The 26,399-nt window shown below is 36.1% G+C and overlaps 1 protein-coding gene across 1 annotated transcript in view; it reads left to right on the top strand.

Moving 5' to 3' along the window:
- CEP128 (centrosomal protein 128) overlaps positions 1 to 26,399 on the top strand; it is a 440,326-nt gene that overhangs the window by 168,822 nt on the left and 245,105 nt on the right. The window contains exons 17-18 of the mRNA XM_061182773.1: positions 15,377 to 15,553; positions 20,395 to 20,454. Coding sequence (XP_061038756.1) covers positions 15,377 to 15,553; positions 20,395 to 20,454 — 237 coding nt within the window. The remainder of the gene's footprint in view (positions 1 to 15,376; positions 15,554 to 20,394; positions 20,455 to 26,399) is intronic.

The following is a 26,399-nucleotide window of genomic DNA, read 5'->3' as shown; positions in this document are numbered from 1 at the left end:
ATTTCTCAGCAGAAACTCTAGAAGCCAGAAGGGAGTGGCATGATATACTTAAAGTGATGAAAGGGAAGAACCTACAACCAAGATTACTCTACCTGGCAAGGATCTCATTCAGATTCGATGGAGAAATCAAAAGATTTACAGACAAGCAAAAGCTAAGAGAATTCATGACCACCAAAGCAGCTCTACAACAAATGCTAAAGGAACTTCTCTAAGTGGGTAACACAAGAGAAGAAAAGGACCTACAAAAACAAGCCCAAAACAATTAAGAAAATGGTCATAGGAACATACATATCGATAATTACCTTAAACGTGAATGGATTAAGTGCTCCAACAAAAAGACACAGTCTTGCTGAATGGATACAAAAGCAAGACCCATATATATGCTGTCTACAACAGACCCACTTCAGACCTAGGGACACATTCAGACTGAAAATGAGGGGATGGAGAAAGATATTCCATGCAAACAGAAATCAAAAGAAAGCTGGAGCAGCAATACTCATATCAGATAAAATAGACTTTAAAATAAAGAATGTTACAAGAGACAAGGAAGGACACTGCATAATGATCAAGGGATCAACCCAAGAAGAAGATATAACAATTATAAATATATATGCACCCAACATAGGAGCACCTCAATACATAAGGCAACTGCTAACAGCTCTAAAAGAGGAAGTCGACAGCACAATAATAGTGGGGGACTTTAACACGTCACTTACACCAATGGACAAATCATCCAAACAGAAAATTAATAAGGAAACACAAGCTTTAAATGACACAATAGACCAGATAGATTTAATTGATATTTATAGGACATTCCATCCCAAAACAGCAGATTACACTTTCTTCTCAAGTGTGCACAGAACATCCTCCAGGATAGATCACATCTTGGGTCACAAATCAAGCCTCAGTAAATTTAAGAAAATTGAAATCATATCAAGCATCTTTTCTGACCACAATGCTATGAGATTAGAAATCAATTACAGGGGAAAAAAATGTAAAAAGTACAAACACATGGAGGCTAAACACTACGTTACTAAATAACCAAGAGATCACTGAAGAAATCAAAGAGGAAATCAAAAAATACCTAGAGACAAATGACAATGAAAACACGACAATCCAAAACCTACGGGATGCAGCAAAAGCAGTTCTAAGAGGGAAGTTTATAGCTATACAAGCCTACCTCAAGAAACAAGAAAAATCTCAAGTAAACAATCTAATGTTACACCTAAAGGAACTAGAGAAAGAAGAACAAACAAAACCCAAAGTTAGCAGAAGGAAAGAAATCATAACGATCAGAGCAGAAATAAATGAAAGAGAAACAAAGAAAACAGCAAAGATCAATAACACTAAAAGCTGGTTCTTTGAGAAGATAAAGAAAATTGATAAATCATTAGCAAGATTCATCAAGGAAAATGGGGAGAGGACTCAAATCAATAAAATTAGAAATGAAAGAGGAGAAGTTACAACAGACAGCTCAGAAATACAAAGCATCCTAAGAGACTACTACAAGCAACTCTATGCCAATAAAATGGAGAACCTGGGAGAAATGGACAAATTCTTAGAAAGGTATATCCTTCCCAGACTGAACCAGGAAGAAATAGAAAATATGAACAGACCAATCACAAGTAATGAAATTGAAACTGTGATGAAAAATCTTCCAACAAACAGAAGTCCAGGACCAGATGGCTTCACAGGTGAATTCTATCAAACATTTAGAGAAGAGCTAACACCCATCCTTCTCAAACTCTTCCAAAATATTTCAGAGGAAGGAACACTCCTAAACTCATTCTATGAGGCCACCATCAACCTGATACCAAAACCAGACAAAGATACTACAGAAAAAGAAAATTACAGACCAATATCACTGATGAATATGGATGCAAAAATCCTCAACAAAATACTAGCAAACAGAATCCAGCAACACATTAAAAGGATCATACACCATGATCAAGTGGAATATATCCCAGGGATGCAAGGATTCTTCAATATACACAAATCAATCAATGTGATACACCACATTAACAAATTGAAGAATAAAAACTATATGATCATCTCAATAGATGCAGAAAAACTTCTGACAAAATTCAACACCCATTTATGATCAAAACTCTCCAGAAAGTAGGCATAGAGGGAACCTACCTCAACATAATAAAGGCCATATACGACAAACCCACAGCTAACATCATGCTCAATGGTGAAAAACTGAAAGCATTTCCTCTAAGATCAGGAACAAGACAAGGATGTCCACTGTTGTCACTGTTATTCAACATAGTTTTGGAAGTCCTGACCACAGCAATCAGAGAAGAAAAAGAAATAAAAGGAATCCAAATTGGATTAGAAGAAGTAAAACTGTCACTGTTTGCAGATGACATGATACTATACATAGAGAATCCTAGAGATGCCACCAGAAAACTACTAGAGCTAATCAATGAATTTGGTAAAGTTGCAGGATACAAAATCAGTGCACAGAAATCTCTTGCATTCCTACACACTAATGATGAAAAATCTGAAAGAGAAATTAAGGAAACACTCCCATTTACCATTGCAACAAAAAGAATAAAATACCTAGGAATAAACCTACCTAGGGAGACAAAAGACCTGTATGCAGAAAACTATAAGACACTGCTGAAAGAAATTAAAGATGATACCAACAGATGGAGAGATATTCCATGTTCTTGGATTGGAAGAATCAATTTTGTGAAAATGACTATACTACCCAAAGCAATCTACAGATTCAGTGCAATCTGTATCAAATTACCAATGACATTTTTTACAGAACTAGAACAAAAAATCTTAAAATCTTAAAATCTGTGTGGAGACACAGAAGACTCCGAATAGCCAGAGCAGTCTTGAGGGAAAAATACGGAGCTGGAGGAATCAGTCTCCCTGACTTCAGACTATACTACAAAGCTACAGTAATCAAGACAATATAGTACTGGCACAAAACCAGAAATATAACTCAGTGGAACAGGATAGAAAGCCCAGAGATAAACCCATACACCTATGGTCAACTAATCTATGACAAAGGAGGCAAGGATATACAATGGAGAAAAAACAGCCTCTTCAGTAAGTGGTGCTGGGAAAACTGGACAGCTACATGTAAAAGAATGAAATTAGAACACTCCCTAACACCATACACAAAAATAAACTCAAAATGGATTAGAGACCTAAATGTAAGACTGGACACTATAAAACTCTTAGAGGAAAACATAGGAAGAACACTCTTTGACATAAATCACAGCAAGATTTATGATCCTTTTTTGATCCACCTCCTAGAGTAATGGAAATAAAAGCAAAAATAAAAGGGACCTAATGAAACTTAAAAGGTTTTGCAAAGCAAAGGAAACTACAAACAAGACGAAACGACAACCCTCAGAATGGGAAAAAGTATTTGCAAACGAATCAATGGACAAAGGATTAATCTACAAAATATATAAACAACTCATGCAGCTTAATAGTAAAAAAACAAACAACCCAATCAAAAAATGGGCAGAAAACCTAAATAGACATTTCTCCAAAGAAGACATACAGATGTCCAAGAAGCACATGAAAAGCTGCTCAATATCACTAATTATTAGAGAAATGCAAATCAAAACTACAATGAGGTATCACCTCACTCCAGTTAGAATCGGCATCATCAGAAAATCTAGAAACAAATGCTGGATAGGGTGTGGAGAAAAGGGAACCCTCTTGCACTGTTGGTGGGAATGTAAAATGGAGAACAGTATGGAGGTTCCTTAAAAATCTAAAAATAGAATTACCATATGACCCAGGAATCCCACTACTCAGCATATATCCTGAGAAAACCATAATTCAAAAAGACACATGCACCCCAATGTTCATTGCAGCAGTATTTACAATAGCCAGATCATGGAAGCAACCTGAATGCCCATCGACAGACAAATGGATAAAGAAGATGTGGTACATATATGCAATGGAATATTACTCAGCCATAAAAAGGAACGAAATTGGGTCATTTGTAGATATGTGGATGAATCTAGAGACCCTAGAAAAATGGTACAGATGAAGTGGTTTGCAGGGCGGAAATAGAGACATGGATGTAGAGAACAAACTTATGGACACCAAGGGGGGAAAGCGGTGGGAGGTGGGGGTGGTGGGATGAATTGGGAGATTGGGATTGACATGTATACACTGATGTGTATAAAATGGATGACTAATAAGAACCTGCTGTATAAAAGAATAAAATTAAATTTAAAAAAACCCCCAAAACTCAAAGCCTCAGTTATATCATCCTTAAAACAGGTGTATTAATAAACTCTATTATGGAATTAAATGTGAAAATGTATATAAAGTGCTTGGCTGAATTTCTGATACCTGATAAGGTATCGATTAGCAGCTGCCATTATTTTGTTATTGTTACGTTACCAAATAGATGCCAGTTAATGGTTCAGCCCAGCAATAAACCAATCAGCAAGCATTGATTACCCAATAATGTGTCAGGTATTAAGGGCCAGGGAACTGGGAGTAAGACTTACTGTGGAACTATGCTGATTGGAAGTTTAGAGCCCGACTGTGTTGAATCACTTGAGATGATGGTCCACAAAGAGGCACCGATGTGAGAAGAGCTGGCAGTTCTATCAGCAAGTGATATTGCAGGCATGTTTGTTAAGCAAACCAAACAGGTGGGCAGGTTTGTAATTATGTTTGCTATTTGAAGACAGGAACCAAGTCTTGGTTGTTTTTTTTATCTCCAAGACCAGGCCGAGAGCCTGACACATGGTAGGTAATTTATAAGTAAATTGTGGTTGAAGAGATATGTGTGTATACACACATGTACGTACACATATGTTTACATGTAGGTAAAAAATATCAATAACCTATGGATATGTATGTACATTCATTCTCCCTCTTTCTCCCTCTCCCCCCTCCTCCCTCTCTCTCTCTCTCTCTCTCCCCCCCCTCCCCCTCCCTCCCCCTCTCTCTCTCTCTCTCTCTGTTTCTCTCTCCGCCATTCCCCTTCCCTCTATGAGTGTGTATGTGTTGACCAGATTGGGGGAAATAAAAACAAGAGAACAGGACAAAAATATGTTTTCAATGAAAAAAAGCCCATGACCTATATCCCAAAGATTCCTACTATTTAAGCAATAGAGTGAACTTGATAAATGGGGCCTAATGGATTAAAGGAGTTTCTAATCAAAAGGGTTTCTGTAAGAACCATTTCTGGTCAGTATATAGATTATGTAGGCTCTCTGAGATGCTTAGCTAACTCAGTGAATACTTGCTTTTTTCCATAGTTATACTTAAGTTTTTTTAGAAGACTTTCTTTCTCTTTTTTTTGACTTTATTTTCTATTATTAGTTCTTTTGGGAGATGTGAATAGCTGCAGTGAAACAATTAGGAGACAAATTGTGAGACATCTAAGGCAATTGCAATTCACAGGAACCTAAGTGTTGAATCGATTAGGATTTGTAGAAATGTACTTTTGTTCCTTCTTATGAAATCTTTTATTGAAATCATTTGTGAAGTGACACCTAGCAACATATTTAAAGCTATGGCTATGTTGGCTGAAAACACTTAGGAAATAATTTTCTTTTACAAAATGTGGATCTTTAAAAAATGGTAATTATAATTCACATTTGCAAGTGTAATTATGATGCCCATTTTTTACAGATGGTGGAAACTGAGGACGGGCGTGTAGTATAGTGACTTGCCGAACATTGCATAGCTTGTGGTGGAAAACAGGATATGAGCATAAATTCCTTGTATTTTTCCCTTTATTTACTGCCAGTAAAATGACTCACATTTGTGTCTTTTCAATGAAATTTTAGTGTTGAATTTAAATTTAGGGTTATTATATTCAACACATTACCATATCCTCTCTTATGTTTTTTAGCCTGACACAAATTTTGGAATAGAAGTCATCAATGATTTTGTTAGAAAAGTCTAATTAAAACCTGATATTTCCACATAAAAGATATCTGTGACTGGAAAAAATGAATCAGTGTTGTTGAAATTTGTGTTTTGTTTCTAATTTGACCATCTGTTTAGGATTGCTCTTTCTCATGATGTGGAAAAATATATATGATTGTCAGATGTCTCTTCTATAAAGTATTCACTACTTTGCAAAAACCACAGTTTCACATATTTTACTAAGATAGTGGCAGGCAGAATTCTCTGATTTCCATTTTTTTTTTCCAAGTACGAGAAAGAAATAGAAGCAAATGAGCTGTTGACTTCTAGCATTTATTTAATGGTTACACTTTACGCCATTTTTAGGCAGACTGTGCTCTTTCTTTGGTGCTTCGTCTATTTTAAATAGTGTGAGTAGAGCAAAGCTATAGCAAACTTAAACCAGATACGTTAAATAAACACTAAGATACTATGAGTAAGTTCCTGTCAGATTTCTCTCATTTAAAAACAACAACAATGAAAATAATAATAAAATGGTCAAATTGAAGGTAACATTATAAATTTTGCATTTGTCATTTATAAAGTGCTTTTAATTGAATCCCTGATAGTCATTAAGTCCAGAGTAGTCCTTACTTTCACAGAGAATTGACAGAAACACCAGTGTTTACCATGTATGAATCACTCTGCCAGATGTTAAGAAACAAGTTTAGAATGCAAAGATGGAGTGATTGTGCAGTGTCGGGGGAGCCCAGTTATACATACAGCTGCGGCGGAGGGAGGGGCAAGACGTAAAGATGTATAGAAGGACATTTGGTCTAGTTTCCAGACTGGAACACAGGTGTGGAGAAGCCATTTCCAAACTCTCCTCCATTGGCAGTGACCTCTTTACCAACCATTTACAATCAAAGAGGTTGATTTTAAGTGAATTTAAGGAGTGAAGTCCAAGTTTGTGTTTTTATGACCCCTGATTTGGACTTGATTTTGAGGCATTTAATCTTTAGCTGAGTGGTTGATAACTATAAGGGCTTGAGAAGAAAGAAGTCCTTTTGGGCACTTGCCTTTAAAATCCTGTATTACTAGTTTGATTTCATTTCCTTGTGAAACTGTGAGTGATACCCATCCTGTGGGTGTAGGAGTTAGGCTAAATAATAGTACCTACAGTTGCTTGTGGTGTGTAAAGCCAAGGGGAAGAGGCCACATGAAAGATCTCTATTGCATCTGTGTCAGTGCTGTGCTGGATGTTGAGCAGACCTAGCTTGCGTTGGTAGACCCTAAAAGGGAACATAAAATGAATGTCCTGGTTTGTTTACATTGTGTTTCTTTTATCACCATTTAAAGCACCAATTGACTCAATCCATTTTATCATTTAATGTTGAACAAGCAATGTTCTTTCAATTAATGAAAAACCAATAACTAGAAGGTGCTTATTGTATACACGAGTTATATTATTTGGAGATTTGTTTTTAAACTTTTCCCCATATTCTTTCATAAGAATAAATGCATGCTTAAGCATCCTTTAAGGAAAAAAATAGAGGAGAGGAAGAAATTCTGATGGTTTCCAAAGACACCGTAAGCTTATAAACATTTCTCTGGAAATGAATGATGCACTTTTTTTCTTTTGAAAATTAAACAGTGTTCGTTCCAAATGCATAATTTGAAACTCTAGTTGTTTGTTTCCTTGTCCGTATTTTGTTTCAGAAATAGAAATGCATCAAAAGTGGCTGATTTTAAATAACTGATGTTATTTCTGTTTCCAGGCATTGACTTAAGAGAAATACATCATAATTACAAAATGGTCCTAAAAGTTAATGAATGCATAAAATACCCTTTAGAGGCATTTTTGTTTCCAACTGTGAATATTAATTTCTAGGAATGTATCCAGTACATATCCTAGCACCTTTTTGATTGTGCTGCCAATGATCTTTGTATTGCTCAATATTCTCCTAGAAAAAGATACTAAAAAGCCTGAGGCAAGAATAATTTCCTTAAATGGGGTTAGAAGTTTAAATTTGAATTTCCATTTTTTGACTTCTGTTTTATGGATAACTTTCCTAAGCCTGCCTAAGACCAGGTTATAGATTGGAAAGTCTTCCACACTCAAGTTTTAACATGCGTCAAATCATCTATCCAGTTTTCTAATTATGCCATTACTTTTTTCAATTAACTCTACTGTTTTACTAATGCTCTTAGTTCTTACTCTTATATACTATTAACCATAATTTCTTCCCTCCTTTGAAGGAAATAGTATAAAGTATATACTTACAGAGGAGAAGGAAGTGTATAGCTAACTCAAAAAATAGTAACATTTTGATTTTAATCTTCTAGTAGGAATTACAATGTTCTTTTGCTTTCTAAATACATGTAAAGAACTCTCTTATTCTCTCACACATAGACCTATACGTAATTCATCAGCAAATGTTATTAGCTCTATCCTCAAAATTTATTCTGATTTGCTTCTTACCACTGACAGAGCCTTCACCTTTGTGACATCAGCTTACTTTGATGGTTATAATAACCTGCTACTTACAAGATGCTTGCCCTCAATGATTTGACTAATTAATGTATTACAAAAACAAACTTACTGAAACACAAGAAGTTATTGAGTTTAGAGATTCTGGTTTTTTTTTTTTTTTTTTTTCCCTTCATTGTTGTGTAGTTAGGGACTACTATGCTTGGCACATAGAGAATACAGTAAAAAAAAAAAAAAAAAGAAACACTAATGGAATGAATGGAACATAAAAGGATATTTATGTTTCAGAAAGATTTATTGATTGACTGCTATGTGAGCCACTCTATTAGATGCTGGGATTTTTTTCTCTTTTTTTAAATTTACTTTTTATTGAGCTAACATTGGTTTATAACATTATATAAATTTCATGTGTACAGCTCTCTACTTTTATATACACTGCAGCGTGCTCACCACCAAAAAGTTAGTTTCCATCTGTTGCCATACAGTTGATTACCCTTTACCCATTTTGCCCTCCCTACCAGTCTTCTCCCTCTGGTAACTATTACTCTGTTTCCTGTATCTATATGTTTGTTTTTGCTTGTTCACTTATTTTGTTTGTTTGTTTTTTATATTCCACATATGAGTGAAATCATACGGTATTTGTCTTTTTCTGACTTGTTTCACTTAGCATAATACCTTCAAGTTCCATCTATATTGTTGCAAATGTCAAGATTTCATCTTTTTTTATGTATGAGAAGTATTTGATTTTGTGTCTGTGTGCACACACACACACCACATCTTCTTTATCCATTTATCTGTTTATGGGCATGTAGGTTGTTTCCATATCATGGCTATTGTACATAATGCTACAACGAACATAGGGGTGCATGTATCTTTTCTAATTAGTGTTTTTGTTTTCTTCGGATGAATACCTAGAAGTGGGATAGTTGGATCATATGGCAGTTCTATTCTTAATTTTTTGAAGAACCTCTATACTATTTTCCATAGAGGCTGCACCAGTTTACATTTCCACCATCATTGTACGAGGGGTGCTGAAATATTTAAATGAAGAGAAATAAGATCTTTGCCCTAGAGGAACTCACAGTCTGTTGAGGTGACAGACATAAAAGACACACAGAGTAGTAAGTGCTACAGCAGAAGCTCATACAAAGTGCCTCAGGAACATAGAGAAGGAGCACCTAGTATTCCTAAGAACCGAGGTTACCTGCCTTTGCTATAATAATCACGTGAGTGATGAAGTAGGTGCATGTTATTGGGCTTTTATAACAAGTAAAAAATTCAGTTTATGACCTTCCCTTGTCCTCTTTATTCCAGAGTAGTGTTGGGTTCACAGAGGGCAAAGGATATACGGAGGTTGAATTCATGGGAACTCTTTCAAATTGATCTTAACTGTTGATTTTAGAATTGTTCTTGCTTTACTGTGGTTTTAATTTTTTGATACCCATCTAAGTGTTTAATATATAGCCATAATTTTAAGAAATCCATACTCATGTACAATCTTCTGTTTTTAAGAAATGTTTGAAAAAAGTAGTTACATGTGACAGCAATTAATGCATTATGTATTTATTTGTTGGCTGTTTTGCCAGACAGCTTGAACTGCAGTATAGTAATTTTCCAGATTAAACTCTTTTCAGATTTCCTATAATATCCATAGTAGATCCTTCTCTTTTAGTCATGCTGCAGTTTCTGCCTTGGTTGGCATTTCATATTGTGTCTTAGCTTCCTTGCAGCTGAGTCAGCTCTGTTGGCAGAAGTAATGTGAGCCTTCTTTAGAGAGTCAGATAAATGGCTTCCAGACAGGTCCAATTTTTGTTCAGGTTAGTTTCATAATTTGCCTTGTAATGCTAGTATCCTGGATTTAAGGCTTAGGCATGATAGTTATCTTGAGTTACAGAAATATTCTTCCTCCAAACTTTTTAGGTGATGTGTGCAGGACTATAGTTTCAATAAGCCATGCTTCCAGTAACTTTGAATTACATTGCATTAGTTTTAACTTCAGCCCTTAACTTTGATTTCTCTTTTACTGCTTACTCTCTCTCTCTCCCACCCCCTGCTCATGTATTATAGATGGCCTTGGGGCTGAAATATTGCACACTTATTCAAGTTAGTTTTCAGTAAAGGAAAAACATTAGCTTTGTAAATTAATGACTTATTTAGTGGTGTGAGTGTGCTTTATTTGCTATAATGTTTCTCTTAAGGTGTGTGAAGAACTGTTTTCATTTTATGTAATAACCGTATTGGAAATAAAGTGGCTTTTCTGGAATACTTAAGACATTGAAGGAATCTCATAAGCTTTTGCGAAGGAGATAACATTTTGGACATGCTCTAGTTTTATTGAAGTTGTTCTATTTTCATTAAGATTGTGTCTCCTTGTAATCTTTATAGCCTTTGGGAAAGTGAATGTTCTAATTAGAGGAGCACTTCTTATCCTTTGAATTACAGGTTCATTGATTAAGCTGTGTGTGTGTGTGTGTGTGTGTGTGCGTACGCGTGTGTGTGTGTATGATGACATTGTAAGTAGTATGATTTTTGTTTCCTTTAGACACAAACGTCAACAATGTAAGCCTTTCCTGTCTTGAAGTGGAAGCTTCATGAAACCTTTGCTGTCTTGACAGTGGAACCGTACCTTGTTTAGTGTGGTATTAGGTATACTTTTTAACTAAAATCTAGAGCAGATTTTATGTGTACGCAGGTACATCTCCAGTATAGAGGAGAGCAGTAGCCCCTAAACGTTTAGGATATTGTGCATGCTTGATGGGTTTTTTCCCCCTTTTTTGTGGTCTATTCTGAATTTGCCAGTATGTCATATATTTTCATTTGTAGTGGTAGGGTGATAAGGCTTATTCAGAAATAGTTTTTGAGGTATACTTTCTACTTTATGACTACGTTAGCCCCCATATAACCTACTGTTTTGCCCAAAGACTTACTTGCAGCTTCAGGTTCAGAGGATTCACCAGTAAAATAACCACTCCACACTTTAATAAGCAAGAAATCAGGAAATTTATTATATTAGTAGTAAGTTACAGTATGAGGACAAGCAATATATGTATATAGAGAGATACATGTACATACATCACCAAATTGGGTGAGCACCTACCTCCAGATCCAAGCAACAGCAATCTGGAGTCCCAGTGTTACAGCATAAGGACAAGCAACATAGCAAGAAATAAATGTATATACATCACCAAATTGGGGAAGCACCTACCTCCAGATCCAAGCAGCGCTGGGAAATCCCTGGAACAGTGATCTGGAGTCCCAGTTGGAAGGTCCCGAGCAGTGCGTCCACCCCACGGCTGAGACTTCAGAGTACTGCTCAAAGGAGTCCTGCTTGTAACGCCAAGCCGCAAGCTGATAATCACCAGCTTACGCGCAAATATGCAGCTCTGGCTATTATCAGAAATGCTTTGCTCTCTGTTCGTAAATCTCGGAATGTCCGCTGAACTGGCCAGATTCCCAAGGCCCAGGAAGCTTCGTGACTTACTCCCTTCCTTATCTGTTGGTTTTCAGGCTTGCTAGCACCATTTCTGCTGACCGACATAGTCCAGCAGTTTGGCACGTAGCTCCCTTCAGGGTCTTTGTTCGGTCAAAGGCCTATTATTGCCTCTGAAGCCTGAACAAGACTATTACCTTCCCTAACACCTACTGACAACTTTTTTGAGTTTTTCACGTTGGCTTTCTAAACTTCAGTTTTGAGAACTCAACCTTTATAGCATTTCAGTAGAGAGCACTAGTGAGGGAGTTGGGACTCAGTTTACGGGTTATTGGCTCTTTGACTTCAGTCAAGTTGCTTTGTCTGAACTTTGGTTTCCTCATTTCATAAAATTAAGGGTTGGGTTTGTTTTCGAAGGTTCTTTCTCAAACTCAGTCATGGTCTAGGACTGATATCCCTCTTCTTGGATCATATAGACTGTCATAGTCAGCTTCATCTATCCCCACCCCGCTACCCGCTGCAAAGAAACTCCTTATATTCCCAAGACCCAGGCATCTGTGTCCATTTACGCTGAAACATTGAAGTTGGACTATCTCTGTCTTCCATATTTCTAAATAGTCTCTGAAATACCATGTCTTACTTCTGGTTCTCTTGAAATGTGGTAGCTTTTTGTTAATGTTGTTGTAGAATTACTGCTCCCTCTGATTTCACTAGAAGACCAGGGAATAGCCATAATAGTGCCTAAATATTATCATCTGCCTTTATTAATCTATATGCCCCCAGTGAGATGGTTGATTGAATTAATGTCAGCCAGTTTAACTTCCTCCCATAGAGTTAGCTGTGCTTGCTCTATTGGTAGAGCTATTTCTGAAACATGAAAGTGCGAGAAACAGCTAATTCTCTGGGTGCCACAATTAGTGTTTAAATTGATATTCTCAAGCCAGAAGAATGGGACAAAAGTGTTGAAATTTCAAGGAGAAATTTGTTGGCTCTGTGAGAGGAAGAGCCTTATCTATCTCATTTACTCTAACCCTAGCATCCAGAAGAGTGTATTGCCGTAGTAGGCCTTCCATAAAAATTTGTAGAATGAGTGAAGAAATCAAATTACAGTTGCTTAGGTACAGAATGGAAGAGCTTATTTAACTCTTAGATTTAGGGTCCTGAAGGACATGCAGAAAGGATGGAGAACCAGTATGATGCAGTGTTTGAAACCAAGTTAAATAAACCTGGACCTTTGCCTGGAACATCAGAAGATTTAGTAGGGGTGGAGGATTCATTTATTTACTTTAATTTTTGAGTATAGCACTTAGACTAATGGAAGGATTTTCAGGCTTTGTCAATTACTCTTTTCCTTGAAACTTGAGTTGGTCGTGTAGGTAGGGGTTGGATGACCATCTGTCAGAAATGTCAAAGAAGGGGATCCTGAAAGAACAGGTAGTTGAACCCACTGTTCTCTAAGGTTCATGTGAGTTTATAGCTCTATGAGTTTCACTTCAAAGGGAGATTGGACATGGTATGCTGTCTCACAGAGGATAGTGAAGTGGATAATGAAATTTTCAGTCTTTGTTAAAGTGATTTCAGCATTCTTAAGAATATCAAAATGTAGAAATAGTTTTGTCTTCTTTTTAATGAGGGAAGTAACAGAGAGCACAGAAAAGTGACAGTGGAAAAAGAAAGATGGCTGTGAGGGAAGAGAGAAAAGAAAGATCAATTAGAACATCCTCGTGAATTGTGTGGATTTTGAATATGAACAGTTGTCCCCTAAGTATGTCAGTAACCCCTGATAGAGTATTTTCTTTATTAATATTACGTCAGCGAGAACACTGCAGGCCTATGTTTGTTTGGAGGCCTATGTTTGTATAGAGGAAACCTAGCACACCTCAGTTGCCTTTGAGTATATAGATCTGCATGGTAGTTGATGAAATGATCTTTACAGTATTGAATTTGTCTGCAAAAAATGTTTAAATCACTTATTTAGCAAAGTGGAGGAGTTTAAAGATGACTATAAACATGTTTTGTGGTCTCCTGAAATTATGTTTATTAAGGCAGACAGGTGCAAGACCAAATAATTATCTTATAGCTTAGTACATTTTTTAAAAAACTACATGATGCATAATATACTGTGGAAACATTCTGCATTGGGAGATCAGGAAAGAAAGGAGACTGGGTCTTGAAGGGTAAGACGTATAGGTGGGTAGGTACGTAACAACAATGCCTACATTCTGATCCGTATGGCAGTTTTGGTTCTCATTGTAAACTAATGTAGTTAATGGAGTGGTATTCTAGTGTGTACATTTGTCTCTTGTGAGCTTAGTGTACTCTACTGCTGAAACATGACTCAAATCGGAGTACCAAAAAGAAAAGAAAATACAGCTCCTAGGTTTACAAAGCTGAGCTCCAGATCGGGATGAGGTACTCCTGAAGGTAAATGCTGTCTCATGACTGCCAGTTCCATTTTGAAATAGTGCAATTTCAGAGTGAGTTGTTCAGAGGAGATGTGGGCGGAGGAGACATATGTAGACCTACTTGAGAGCTGAAAGTAGTTAAAGTATGAGAGAGTGGAAAGGAGGGAGATGAGGCTGGAGAGAAGGGCTGAAGACAGGTTGTGAAAGGACTCTGTTCTTTTGCGCAGAGGGTGTTTGTTTCATTTTTTAGAGTAAGTTGAATTGCAAGGAAGTATCATGTATGATTATTCTGCTCGAATGCCATTCCACTTTTCATGATTACTTTTCATTGAAAAATTCTTTGTTATTTTAAATTCAAGCTGGTTTGTTGGCCACATCATCTTCCTGCTTGTGTTGTATTTACTAAGGTAGGTAAAGATGATTAGGCTACTATGTAATGACCGAAGGCATAACTAGCCAGAGCCATCATGACTTTTTGTTCTACTGTTTATACTTAGAATTCTAGTGATTCTGTTGTTTTCCTCCAAGCCTTGTGTAATACCACTTGAATTTCTCTAATAAATTTTGAATTAAATTGTGTAATCATAATGATTGAGAATTGTTTAGTCTAGGGGGGCCCCCAAGTCCTTGTAATCTCTTAAAGCAGCGGTCCCCAACCTTTTTGGCACCAGGGACCGGTTTCGTGCAAGATGTGGGGCGGGGGGAATGGTTCAGGCGGTAATGTGAGCGATGGGGAGCGGCACTTGAAGCTTCGCTCACTCGCCCGCCGCTCACCTCCTGCTGTGCGGCCCGGTTTCTAACAGGCCGCGGACTGGTACCGGCCTGGGGGTTGGGGACCCCTGTCTTAAAGGGTTCTTTAGAAACCCCTTTTCATTAAGTATATTTGCTTACTTGAAAAGTACCTCCATCTTCTATCATATTTTCATGACTCAAAGCATTTATGCAGTGTGACTGCATTTGAAAACTTAGACATTTTAAAAACTGTTTTAATGAGATAAAGGTAGTAGTAACACTTTTTTTTTCTCCTGAAATGAAGAAGCACTATCTTATTTGACATTTTGCCTTTTCTAGTGTTTTACTAATATTTATTGAAAGCTGTTTTCTAATACGCTTCTTTGAGTTGGTTGTACAGATACTACATGTGTTTCTTGTCTCCACTTAATAATTAAATTCTGTTTTTATTTCTTATCAACGCCTTAGGAAAAACATATAAACAGTGAAGAAGAGCACTCAAGGAGAATGGAAGAGGCCAGATTGCAGCTCAAGGATCAACTTCTTTGTCTGGAGACTGAACAGGAATCCATTCTTGGTGTGATAGGAAAGGAAATTGATGCAGCTTGTAAAACCTTCTCCAGGGACTCAATGGAGAAATTGAAAGTAATTATGAGTCCTCATTGTGCCTTTCAGTTAGTTTCCTAATATATAATTATAAGAAGATTTTAATGCATGGTTACATGGTAGCCACATTTTTATTCCAGAGAGTTTTATGAAACAAAATAATATCTTACATTTTTTAAAATGAGCTATTTTATCTATTGCACATTCATGGTAAGAGATAGTATACTGTTATTCCACTGAATTGCCTGTATCTCACTCTGTAAAAGAAAATGTCTTACAAGGGAAGCAGCAGTTCTGACTAAAACAAAATCCTTTGAGTGAAGAAGCCTGGATTTTGAATTTTTTATTATCACTGGTCATTTTTGTTGTCATTAGTGTATTACTGGCTAACATCGTTTGAGTACTAGTTATATTACAGATACCGTGTAAGTACAGTATATGCATTCTCTCCCTTAATTGCTGAAACCACCCTATCCTTTAGGTACTCAGATTAAATCCATTTTAGACAAGAGAAAGCAAGGCTTGGAAGGGTTAAGTAACTTGCCCCTGGCCACGTATCTAGTCAAAAGCTAGAACTAGGACTTCAAACCTCGGGTGTCCAACTGTGGAGCTTAAACAAGTAACCACTATGCAATTTGCCTTCCCTATTTAAAAAAATTACATTTACTTTAGTTTTCCTATCTTTAAAATGGATTATTGCTACTCAATATGTAGTCCTAGTGAAATGATAAATAAAAACATGTTAATCATGGATGTTCTTAATTCCTTGAAGGTAAGCACCTCTTTTGACTCTAGGTTCTAGTACTGCTATGTTACATACAAAGAGCATTGCAGTGCTTTAATATGGTATAACCATAATATATTATAATTTAGCCCATCATTTACCCTGTATTTATTTCATTTGATGATATGACAGCACTCAAATTACAGTATTATGCATAAAGGTTTTTTTAAACCTCTTCAGATGTTTCTTCTTATTATTTTGTCATTCATCTTTTTTCTCCTATAAAATATTCTTCCCTTGGACTTTCCTGGTGGCGCAGTGGTTAAGAATCCGCCTGCCACTGCAGGGGATGCGGGTTTGAGCCCTGGTCCGGGAAGATCCCACATGCCGCGGAGCAACTAAGCCCGTGTGCCACAACTACTGAGCCTGTGCTCTAGAGCCTGCGAGACACAACTACTGAAGCCTGCGCACCTAGAGCACGTGCTCTGCAATAAGAGAAGCCACCGCAGTGAGAAACCCATGCACCGCAACGAAGAGTAGCCCCGGCTCGCCGCAACTAGATAAAGCCTGTGCGCAGCAACGAAGATCTAATGCAGCCAAAATTAAATTAATTAATTAATTAATTTTAAAAAAGTATTCTTCCCTAAACTACTTTCCCCTCTTTCTTCCTGCTCTTCCTCTCTTCCTGCCCATCTTTTTTTTTTTTTTTTCCTTAAGTAATGTTTTAAAGAAAATAAAATGATAATTCTACACTTGTGCCTTAGGATTCAACTTTAAAGGAAATATTTCAACTGGTAGAATTTGGTGGAGTTGATGAAATTTCTACAATATATATTTTTATATACATTTTTTAAAAAGCTCAGACGTCAATTTGAGAGGACTGGGAGCCAAGTATGAGAAGTAATTGGCTTTAGGGGAAAACCAACTTTCAGTCCTGTTATAATGCTGGTTTATTCTTTTCCCTGTCGAATGATGCTTTATTTAGGACTTGTCTTGTTTACATATATTTGAAGCCTTGAAATCCTAATTTTATCTCAAAGATGCACAGATTAACAATGCAGTATTTATTCTGTATTTAAGAATTTGTGTCAGGATGGCTTGTTTTCAGTCAAGTAGTGATGTAAAAATGGAAACATTTGGATTGTGTTATAAGATATATAAACCTTGTTATGGCCAATTACAGGCTAAAACATAGTGTGCAGATAGCAGATGGCTTAAATATTTTCTTTCTTTATGAGGTTCAAATTATCCTTCCAATATTCTGAAAAGTACCCTATTCTTTAATAGGCTTTCAAGAATGCAGTGACTGTGGTAATAGGTCTTTACACCTCTTCCCCTAGAGAAAGACTAATTCAATCTTAGTGATGGGTGGAAAGTAAATCTAAAAGAATGGAAATTCTATTAAGATTTGTTTTTAAGAATTCTTTTTTTTTCATTGTGGGTCTCTTTCCATTAATAACTTCTGTTGTTTCATTCCTATAAAATTGAAAAAAGAAAAAAAAAGAGGAATACTCAAGAACATAACACTTGCTCTCGCCTCACAGAAACCACCAAGGTGTTTGTTAAAATAAAATTGATTCTTTGCTTTATAGTTCAGAAATATAGGGGAGATCGGTGGTCCTTGTAAAATGTTTTCAAAAATGGAATAATTCCAATTATTCCTGGTCATTTGTTCATTTTTGAAATATTGCTCATGAAATTTTCAGCCATTTTATGTAGAAAGTGACTGTCTATGGAATGGATTGCATAATAGATATGCAACAAATGAATCTGAGAAAAGTCTTTGGGAATATTGGCATTATTTCTAATTATATTTTCTTTTTTCAGTGCCATATTTATTACTTATTCCACATTAGTAAGTGCATGCAGTAATTGAAAACCTATGGTTAGACACTTAATAAACCACCAGTATTATGAAGCAATTAGAAAAGTGTCTGAATTAAAGATACAATATTTTCATTGACCAATCTTTGATAATTCCAGAGCTTTCCCCCTAACACTTGGTTTTAGCATTTATTTGTGGAGCATGAAGAGAATAGGCTTTGGACCAAGACAGATGTGGGTTCAGATTGCTAATATATGACCTTGGTTGAGCTATATAATCTCTATTCTCTCTAAGAATTCATGTCCCATTTATAAGTTGGGTTATTATGAAGATAAAGTAAAAATAGATATAGAAGGTGCACATCATAGTGTGAAGTATCTTGCACTTAGTAGATACTCAACTAATGATAGCTATCATTATTATGTAGAGCTTTTTTTTGTAGTATACTCATATTACCATGTATATGGCTTCTGTTTCTTTAATCTTTTTATGACAAATGCCTGTTACTGTGCTCTTGTAATAGACTTTGAAGTGTATTTATTGATGATTACATCTTGATATGCAGTTAGTAGTGATAATGGTGTTCTGTATGCCTGACACTGTGCTGACACCCATTTTATTTAATTTATACCTTGGTCTGAGGAGGTAGTTTACTCACTTTACAGATGACAACCTACAGCTTAGAGGAATTAAGTCACACCACTTATAAGTGATCAAGTGACTGTTCTTAAACACTAAACTGTATATAAATTTGTAAAGCAAGTCACAAAATATGAACATTGTACGTATCTCAAATTATTTTGGTCTTTAATCTTGAGCACTATACCTTAGGTCACTGAAGACTTGAGACTATGACATAGATCAATGAAAAAGAATAATAAAAACATCATAATCAATGACAAATTGATGTTTACAAATATTCAACACGGTACAGAGGTAGAAGAGGAAGAAAACACTATGGACTAGAGTGATTAAGGGAAATCTCACTGAAAAGGCAGGCAAGGCACAAGAGTTGAGTGAGATTTAGATAATGAGAAACATGGATGAGGGAAAAGATGGATATAAGAATATAACACTCTTGTATATGGCATGTGGTCAGCACTCATTATGCATTCATCATATGTCTAAATGAATTACCTAATGATATTCCTTAGGGGAGTGATGTGCACACACATTAAGAAATATAGATGTATTTGGAATAGACATCTCTTGCAAAGGGATAAGATATTTTTAAGCAGAAAATTTCTAGGAAAAAGTGATGCATGGGGCTTCTCTGGTGGCGCAGTGGTTGAGAATCTGCCTGCCAATGCAGGGGACACGGGTTCGAGCCTTGGTCTGGGAAGATCCCACATGCCGCGGAGCGACTAGGCCCGTGAGCCACAATTACTGAGCCTGCGCGTCTGGAGCCTGTGCTCTGCGACAAGAGAGCCCGCGATAATGAGAGGCCCGCGCACCACAATGAAGAGTGGCCCCCACTTGCCGCAACTAGAGAGAGCCCTCACAGAGAAACGAAGACCCAACACAGCCATAAATTAATTAATTAATTAAAAAAAAAAAGTGATGCAAAAATATAGGCAGCACAGAGTTCAAAGAAGGTAGACATTGAGAAAAACTTGTGTTTAAAATTAGGAAGTCATTGACAACCTTTGAGTATAGTTTTATCAGTAATAAGGCAGAACCAGAGGACAAGGGATTTTATAAATGAGTTGGTGTGAAGGAAATCAGAGCAGCTGGTGTAGACAACCTATTTATTGTAAAATTTTGTTACCATCATGAATTACAAAGCGATGTTGGTATGAAGTCATATTGATTAGGTTCTGTCAGTTCTGCACAACCATTAATGAGACAAAATGGCCCACATAGTATAAAATTAAAGAAGGAAAAATGAGACAAAGAATTAGGTTTCTATGTAATTACATCTAACTCACTGTGAAATACATTACCTGGAACAAAACTGAGGGAAAGAAACAAACAAATGAAGTAAATTGATTTAAATGAGGCTGCTTGCCATGCAGAACTCCATGGAATCAGACTCAGTGATTCAAGCAGTAATAGCACTTGAAAGGTGATTCCTGTCTCTATATGTGAGCTAAATATTTACTGTCAATACATACATACATATATGCATACATATATACATGCTTACATAAATAGGCATGTTAAATAAATAATGGTTTGGAATTGGTTTCGTACTTGGTATGAACTTTCTTCTTTTTAAACCCTTAAGTTTAGAGACTAAACTTTTGGATGTAATGGTGAAGAATTTTCATTTATGTAAGTTCACTTCAGAGAAAAATCTACTTCTAATAGACGATATCCTCTTTCTTGTAGGTTTTTTCATCTGGTCCTGATATTAATTATGACCCACATTGCTGGTTAGCAGAAAGCAAGGTAATTAATCTTTGAATCCTAAAGTTTTCATAATGTTTATGACCTTCAAGGCATCCTATTTGGGCTAGTCATATACTTTGACATATAACTGAGCATATGAAAGCATAATACTTCATTGCTGGGAAAGATATCATTGTAATGCATTCCAGAAACTTGCATGTTCTTTTAGTTTAACATTTAAAAATTAGCTTAAATATATAGGCATGGAATGAGAGAATAAATGACGGTAAGTAAAACTGTTGAAATATCAAAATTAGACTGTCAGAGAGACAAATTCCTCTGCCTTTTCCTTGGGATAGGCCTTGTCTCTGGAGGTGCACTAAGGTCAGGGCAGCTGTAACCAACCTTCATTTACACATATATGCTTATATTCTGATTCTGGAGGGTTAGCTCAAAGCCTGCCAAATCTCTTTGTGGCTCAAGCAAATCATTCATCTCTCTGGGTGTCTTGTTTTCTCATTTACAAAATGGGAGGGGTAAACTTTGTGTTCTGAAGATAACTTTACTGCTTCATGATTCTTTGGCATTATGATCTAAATTTAGCGGACGGTAACCAAAAATAAATAAATTGAACAATTTGCTCATTTTAGCAAAAAAGATTCTTCTACACTGTGGGATAGTTATCAGCTATCTTCATAGATCAAATCAACTTGGAAATTCACTAATTTAAATATATAGAGAGTTATGACCATATAAGATGTTGATACCTGTTTATTCAATTATCAATACTTAAGCACTTGCATTCCATTTTAGAATAGTTTTTTTTCAGCTTTAAGTTACTAAAATCTTCCATCCCATTTAAATTCTATAAGAAAACCAACTGTACTATAAACCTCACCAATTGTGGTCCAACTTAGGATTTTATTGCAAGAAAGAACCTTTAAGTTTGTACAATATCCTTATTTAAAAATATGAGCAAAGTGAGGTTTCTGAGAAGGTACGTGCCATATAAAGAGTGGGAAAATGTATTACATGCCATGTCAGATTCACAATTAACATTCTTATTATTATGTGTATTACCATTTAAAGTCTTTGTTTATTCAGCCAAGATTTGTTGATTGAGTACTTTTTTGTATACAGACATTGGGGATATTAAGTAAGTGTTAGCAAGCTGTGAAAGTTAATAGGGAAAATGTAGATGTAAACAAATTTTAGAAATCCTTAAAGTGTTTTATATTGTTATAGAAATATGTAAACATTGACAAAGGAACACAGAAGAAGGAAGAACTATGGTGTTCATGTTGGGAGGATGGGAGGGTATGACACTGCCAGCATGTCACAGAAGGCTTCTGCAAAAATACAATGTTTAAACTTAGTCATACAAAAAATATGTAGAAATACTCTAATTGGCTAAGTATAACAGTGGCAAGAAGATGAATATTTTAGTCAACACAGATAAGGCCCTGAGATTCGTGAGTAAGGTACAGGTGGGAGGTGGTGCAAAGACAGAGTTCAATTTTGAAAACCAGATATTCATTAGAGAAGCCTCTTTAAAAAAAAATTCTTAATAAGAAACTAACAGTATTATGATTGAACATTGAAATTTACTCAGCCTTATAAAATTTTCTCTTCTACTTTAAATACAGTGATCCCGTGCATACCTAACCATTTTGATAGAACCAAATGCAAACTTGTATTTATGCTACCTGTATAGTAAATTTAGAATAGACATGTTTTGCTGTCTCAGAATTTTTTAGCTAGAAACTTGTGCGTTAATAAAGCATTTCTCTTTTTTTCCCAACTCCACAATTCTGACAACAAGAGCAATGTACTTGGAATCTTCTTTCAAGTTAAAATCTTTATCGTTTCTGAACAGAAAGCTTTCACTGCTGTTGTTCAGTTAAATTATGAGAGCCAGAGATGACTCTCAATCATAGCTCTTTAATTTGGGAGCAAGTGAGCCATTTTCCCTTATCATTTAATGGGATTGAACTTCCGATCAGACAAGTTTTAACACTGCATGAGGCAACTGTTCCTCTACAGTGTAAAAGGGTCACGATAAGCAATACTACGCTGACCAACTGACTAAGGAGGAATTGACTCTATTTACTAGAAAGATGGCTTAGGTTATTGATGGGCTACAATACTGTAATTCCCATGAACTATGACTGGGCAGCTCTATAAGTATTGAAGATAAGGTCTGAAATCAAAGGACAAAAACGATATGGAAAGTAGAATTGCTATTCAGCTAGTCCATGCTGACATCTTGCTGTATTAGAAGGACCTCTGATGGCATTTGTTAATTGTTTTCATAAATCTGCCAAGTGAATTTCTTCTTTTAGTGTTAATTCTAGAAGAACTAAGGGACTGGGTGGGAATTGTGTCACTGTTGCTTTGTTGGCATTGGTGACATAACATAAACATGAAGCCCAACTAAGAGTTGGACCAGGTTCATAGATAAAATAACCAATGAAGGGTAACAATAATACATTGCAGGGAGGAAGAGGGTTGAGGTGGTCGTTAAGTTATGCAAGGAGTTCCCATAGATAAAGGATTTGGTTTTGTCATAAATCCTGACAAGGCATGTAGAGGCCAGATTTTATTCAGTTTAGCAGAGAATTTTCTAAGTAGCTACTATGCCCCAATGTTATATTACATGCTGTGGACATAACGAATGAATTAAGAAATGATCCTTCCTCTTGAGGAACATGTTTTCTCTAGAAAAGTCGACACTTACGTAGATAATTTCAACATTATATGTAAGAGCTGTAACAGAGGTATGTGAAAGCTGCCTTGGAGGCTGATGTCACCGATAAATCTTGAAGCCAGCCAGGTTAAGAGGAAGGAACATGCATACAGAGTAAACAATTGTAGGAATGGCCTGGAAGAGAAACAGCACGATAAATGCAAAAGAAACCCCAAGTGATTTGGCAATACTACATACAATATGAAAATGTGAGTCAGGAAATGTCAGAGATGAGGCTCCAGAAGGAGGTAGAGATTAGATCCATCAAGAAGAGCATTGTATGCCATTTTCAAAGGTTGGGTCAGCTCTGCATTTAGTGGGGAATCATGAAGGAGTTATGAACAGGAGAGTGAAATGTTCATATTCATAGTTTAGAAGCATCACTCTGATAGTGATGCGAAAGGTAGATTAGAGGTGGGAAGCCCAAAGGCAGGAACACCAGCTAAGAGGTCTTCCGGTGAGACCCAGGACTCTGGTTGAGGTAGGGTGAAAGTTTGAATTTAGGAAATTATAGAGATTCAGAGGAAGGGACAGACTGAAGAAACATTTTGGTGACAATATGCAAGTGATGTTTAATGTTACGTCAGAGGCTGATGGAGAAGGAGATGTCCAGGATTTTCCATTTAAACTAGAAGACTACAGTCAAAGGTTAGTATTGGAATAGACAGACATGCAGGGTCCTAGATAGGCAAGCTAGCAGAAGTATTGGAAGAGTTTCCACCACAGGGATTGATATCCAGAAAGTTCCATCTGGACAGGAATGCCTAAAGAGAAGCAGGGACAAAGGCATAGAGCAGAGTTTAGGTTCAAATCATGGAGAGAAATGAGAAGTAGCAAAGACACTTGTAGTGAGAAAATAGGCACAAACCATCAAATCTAGAGCCATCAGGCACTCACTTTCAGGATGGAACCACAATACTAGCAAGCATCACTCTTGATCCCAGATCTTAACTTATCATTTTATGATAGTGAATAAAAAAGCTGGTGTCAACTGCTCTTCAGCACAATGCAGGAGGCTCAGTACTCTTTTGTTTAGAGAGCACATTTAATTCTGGGAGTCTGGTATTAATTATTCTCTTAAGATGCACAAAGGTGTATCTTAGGAGAATTTATATGCTTCTTTGGCTCTGAAGATCTTTTCCTTCTTGGCCTTTATCCCACTGTATTGAAACTCCCATTTACTCTTCTCTTTCTTTAATCTGTAAGTGTTATGAGGGAAGACCTGTGTCTATCCTGTTCCTATTGCATTTTTAGTGCTTACCACAGGCTTGGCTAAATGCTCAATAAATATTTTTTTTTAGAGAGTAATTAGGCTTGCTGCATTTTCCTACTCAGGTTACTTCCTCAGCTTAAATATCACCAATGAATAAATAACAAGCAGATTAGATTTCAGTAAATACGTCAGTTCTCAAATATTGGTTTTCTTTGATCAGTACTGTAAATTTTAAGATTATATAAATAAGAAATAACTTCCAAGTTATTTGGGGATTTTCCTATATTATCCTATTTGGTATCATCCCAAAGAGTCACACTTTTTATAGTATCAATATAACGTGTTTCACGCGTTGACAAGCATTTGCTTTTCCCTACTGTTTTTGAAATATTATAACTGAAGCAGCGTTAGAGATTGTGAAGTTTGACTTTCTCATTTTGTAGATGAGAAACAGGTCCTGGGAATTTTGAGTTTTATCTAAGGACATAAAACTAGTTTCTGAGAAGGGTTTGGGAACCTGGATCTCTGAACTCTGCGCCATTGTTTTTTTTCTACTGATTGTGTGACCTACACTTGAATATAAACCTTACATTTATGAATATTGTCTTTTTAGTGATGTGGATTTTTTAAAAACAGTTATTGTGTGAGAAGTATTAGACCTACTGTATTTAATTCTTGTTGAAGGATGCAAATGACCACCTAGTATTTTATCGTTCCAGTGTAGACATCAAAATGTGATACAAATACTCAGGTATCTTCATTCACGTGGTGGAAATATCCTTAGGTAGTATACAGGGAACACACTCAGCTTAACTGGAGGAAGCATTTTGTATTTTTTAATATGTACTATGATTATGGGTATATTTCTTCCAGATTTTTTTCAAACCAAGCAGAAAAGTGGAGAAAGTATTATTGGAAGAATTATATTTTGAGGTTGATTTAGATTTGAATTTTGCAGTTCTGGTTTAATTCTTGTTTTGGTGATCTAGCACATTTTAAAAAATTGCCATCCTCTTTATCTCTGGTTCTTATGTAAACATTTTCTCTCAAAATTGTTTTTAGAGTTTTGGTGAAGGAAGCATAGTAGTTAAAAGCAGCAAAATTATGTTTCCTGATATTATTGCTAACTCTATCAACTATAATCTTTTATTTGAATTTTCTGTTTTCCTTGGTTTTTAGCTTTGAGTCATTCCTTAGTGACTTTCAGTATATTATTCCAGTGAATCTCATTAGAGGATTCTTACAGATTAAAAAGATCATTTTGATTGTTTTACTAGATACTTCAAAATATTCCCACCTAGTTGCAAGCTGTCAACTAAGAAGGTAGAAAACTACCTTATTTAGAAATTCTTTCCCTATTTTGGTTTACTTAGCAATACTTGTTGATGTAGTTAAATAAATGAGCCTATTATGTAATCTGTAAGATGCTCTTGTGAGTGGTTAATAGAATGGTGTTTGCACTGTGATTAATAGCCTTGTCAGCTAATTATTGTTTGGAATTGGTAAAGTTATTCCTATACTGTGTTCCAAGCTGTTTCTCCAAGATACTTAATGAATGATAGATAACGGCTGTTTCTCTAACAGACTCTGATTCTCTTAATTAATTATTGGTTGATTAAATTTCCATAAGTTAATTTGTTTTGTAGGATTAATAATATATTCTGCATACTTATTCAATTCATATCAAGCATCTAGCTATAACCTATTTTTAATTTTGTATGGCAATGGAATAAAGGCTCAATAGGAATTAACTGGAGCCATAGGTCATACTGTATTAGTTTGCTAGGGCTGCCACAACAAAACTGGGTAGCTTAAACAACAGGTATTTATTTTCTCACAGCTCTGGAGCCTAGAAGTCAAAGATCACGTTGCCAGGGTTGGTTTCTGGTGAGACTTCTCCTTGCCTTGTAGACGGCCACCTCTCATGTGGGGGCTGGCGGTATAGTTAGAGGAGTTGAAGGTTAGGAGTCAGAGAGTGTCTCTTCTTCTTATAAGGACACTAGCCCTGTAGGATTAGGGCCCTACCCTTATGGCCTCATTTAACCT

Source organism: Eubalaena glacialis, chromosome 2 (assembly GCF_028564815.1).
Source record: "Eubalaena glacialis isolate mEubGla1 chromosome 2, mEubGla1.1.hap2.+ XY, whole genome shotgun sequence".
Classification (NCBI taxonomy): Eukaryota; Metazoa; Chordata; class Mammalia; order Artiodactyla; family Balaenidae; genus Eubalaena; species Eubalaena glacialis.
This window is presented reverse-complemented; position numbering and strand designations above follow the sequence as displayed.